This window comes from Hipposideros armiger, unplaced genomic scaffold (genome assembly GCF_001890085.2).
Source record: "Hipposideros armiger isolate ML-2016 unplaced genomic scaffold, ASM189008v1 scaffold_33, whole genome shotgun sequence".
Lineage (NCBI taxonomy): Eukaryota > Metazoa > Chordata > Mammalia > Chiroptera > Hipposideridae > Hipposideros > Hipposideros armiger.
Window position 1 is genome coordinate 1,353,195 of NW_017731383.1, and position 2,512 is coordinate 1,355,706.

Genomic DNA, 2,512 nt, shown 5'->3' on the forward strand with positions numbered 1-2,512 from the left:
TGGACCGTGCGCACTCATTCGAGCGGGAGGGCCCTGTGGTCCCCGAGCAGCAAGGGTCCTGAGCACATGAATTTCCGCGGGCCTCGCGCGGTGGCATCTGCATTTCCTGGGGATAAGGAGGCCTGTCACCACAGACAGGCAGCAGCCAAGTCCCAGCAAGGAAAAGGCCAAGGCCCACGGCCTGACCCCAGAACCGTGGGATAAACCGATGGGTATCTTGGTGCCCGTTGGGCACGGGGGCTGGCCTGCCCTGCTTCTGCAGAAAGGCTAAACAGCTAGGCCAGCCCTGTGCCAAGGAGTGGGGAAGGGAAGACGCAGCCATCGCCTTACCTGCGGCCTCATGGTCTGAGGGCCAGGCCTCTTTCTACCCGGGTCATTTGTTCGTTGGCCGGCTTCCCCTGCCCGCCTTCTGCGGCACACACTGGCCCACCCGGCCCCTGGCGACCGCAAGACACACACTTCCCTCCGAACCCCGTCCGCGCTGGGTCAGGCTGACCCGGCCCTCTTGCATTCCTTCTAGAACCCAAGGGGGCCATGGGCACCTCCAGGCTCTACACCCTGGTCCTGGTGCTGCAGCCTCAGCAAGTTCTCCTGGGGATGAAGAAACGGGGCTTCGGGGCCGGCCGGTGGAATGGCTTCGGGGGCAAAGTTGAAGAAGGAGAGACCATTGAGGATGCGGCCAAGAGGTGAGGGAGCGGTAGGCCCGGCCACAGGACCAGCTTCTGCAGGGGGAAGGATTCCAGCTGGAGAGCCAGACCCCCGGGTTCCCCACTTTGAGCCATGTAACCGGGAGCATGTGCTTAGCCCCCGAGCATCAGCTTTTCATCTGCAAAGTGGGAATAGTAGCAGTGCCTGCCACTTAGGGTTGTTGTGAAGGGTGAGCGAGACAGCGCGTATCAAGGCCTGGGAACCATGTCATGTGCTAAGCGCTGAGGACACGCTAGCTGTCGCTGTGGCCGTGCTGGTCTTTAAGACACATTTGGGAAGCTGTTCTGTGTGTGGCGTGTGTTGAAAAGAGCTGGTCAGTCCCCCATCCCCACCCCTCACTCCCTACACCCTTCTGCCCCTCAGGCACCCCACTCTTCCAGGCTTATCTGGCAAACCTCAGTCTTCACATCTAAAAGGTGCTCCCCCCACCCCCAGCTATTCTCAATAAATCTTATCATGTGTATTTCCATTACAGCACTCTCACCCTTTCTAATCATATTTAGTTATTCCTGTCCCATCTGTTACTCCCCCAGAAGCGCTTGGGAGGCCAGCCAGGACTGAAGACATTTTATAAGTCAAGTTCGAGTTGACGTATGATGGGCNGCGCCGCTCGGATCTCCCTCCTCTCCTCGCGCGCGCGCGCACCGCGAGACGTGAGGCCGAGCTCTCGCGAGAGCTGGCGGGGGCTGGTCCCGGAGGCTCCGCGGCGGCTCCCGGAGCCGCTCACCCCCGGGGACCCCGGTCCGAGAGGACGGGGAGCCCAGGGCCGGCCCACGGGCCCAGGGGGGGTGCCCCAGCTCCACGCAGGACGGGCCTCCACCAGGGCGGCTGCCTCGCACCGTCTTCTGTAGCATAGCACCGCCCAGCGGGGCCTCGCAGGGCCAAATCGCTTGGCTACTCCCCGAAGCTTGCTACCAGCGTTTACTTGAATTAACGCGTTCTTTCACTTTTATCTGGAACTATTAGGAAAAGCAAACTACTGTGCTACTAGACTGTCCTTCCAAGTGCCCTATGAGACGTCGGGGCGCGGGCCCCCGTCAAGGTCCCCGTTTCTCCAGGGCACAGGCAACCTACAGCCCGCCCCCCCCCTCCCCGGAATGACTGCAACCTCCTTCTGTCCGGGACCGTGGCCCACTCTTTTTGAATCCCATCCCCTCTTCCTGCCCGCTGACCGCTACGTGCCCAGGGTCTTCACCGAATTCCCTTCTTCCAGAAGATGAAACACGTGTGGCCCAGAATGAATGGGGCGGGGAGGGAGCGCTTGCGGTGCAGGTGGGACAGCGCGTCCTCTGGACTTAAGGAGCTGACTGCAACCAAGTGAAAAGTAAAAAGCTCCTGCCTGCAGTTTACTTCCGGCAGCTGGACGAAGCCCTGGGACCCTGATGGGAAACTGCTGGGTATCCTTTCCCCAGCTGCTCCTTGGGATCCAATCAGGGTTACAGTCAATCAACTGTTCTTGAAGGATCAGCAACCTCCAGGAAAGGGCTTTGAAGAAACCGGTAATGTAAAAAAAAAAAATTTAAAAGCGTGAGGATCCCTTAAGATAATACACTCTGTATTGTTTTATAAAGCTGTATTGAGTTCCTGGAAGAGTAAAAGGAAATAAATCAACACACCACATCGCTGCTTGCTTTGGCAATTACCTTTACCGTCTAGGGAGCCTGGAGTATTACAGCAACATGTACTTCCAGCAAAAACGAAAGTGCACCCACCCCACGCATAAATTCATACCAAATGTCTGCCCTAATTGCTCTGGGATTTCTTGCAGCTTGAAGAACGGATGTATTTCCAGATCATTCACCAG

At 58.0% G+C, this 2,512-nt stretch overlaps 1 protein-coding gene across 1 annotated transcript in view; it reads left to right on the plus strand.

Moving 5' to 3' along the window:
• Positions 1-454: 454 nt before the first annotated feature.
• NUDT1 (nudix hydrolase 1) overlaps positions 455-2,512 on the plus strand; it is a 13,174-nt gene continuing 11,116 nt past the window's right edge. The window contains exon 1 of the mRNA XM_019637551.1: positions 455-686. Within this exon, the coding sequence (XP_019493096.1) occupies positions 535-686 (152 nt within the window). The 5' untranslated portion in view covers positions 455-534. The remainder of the gene's footprint in view (positions 687-2,512) is intronic.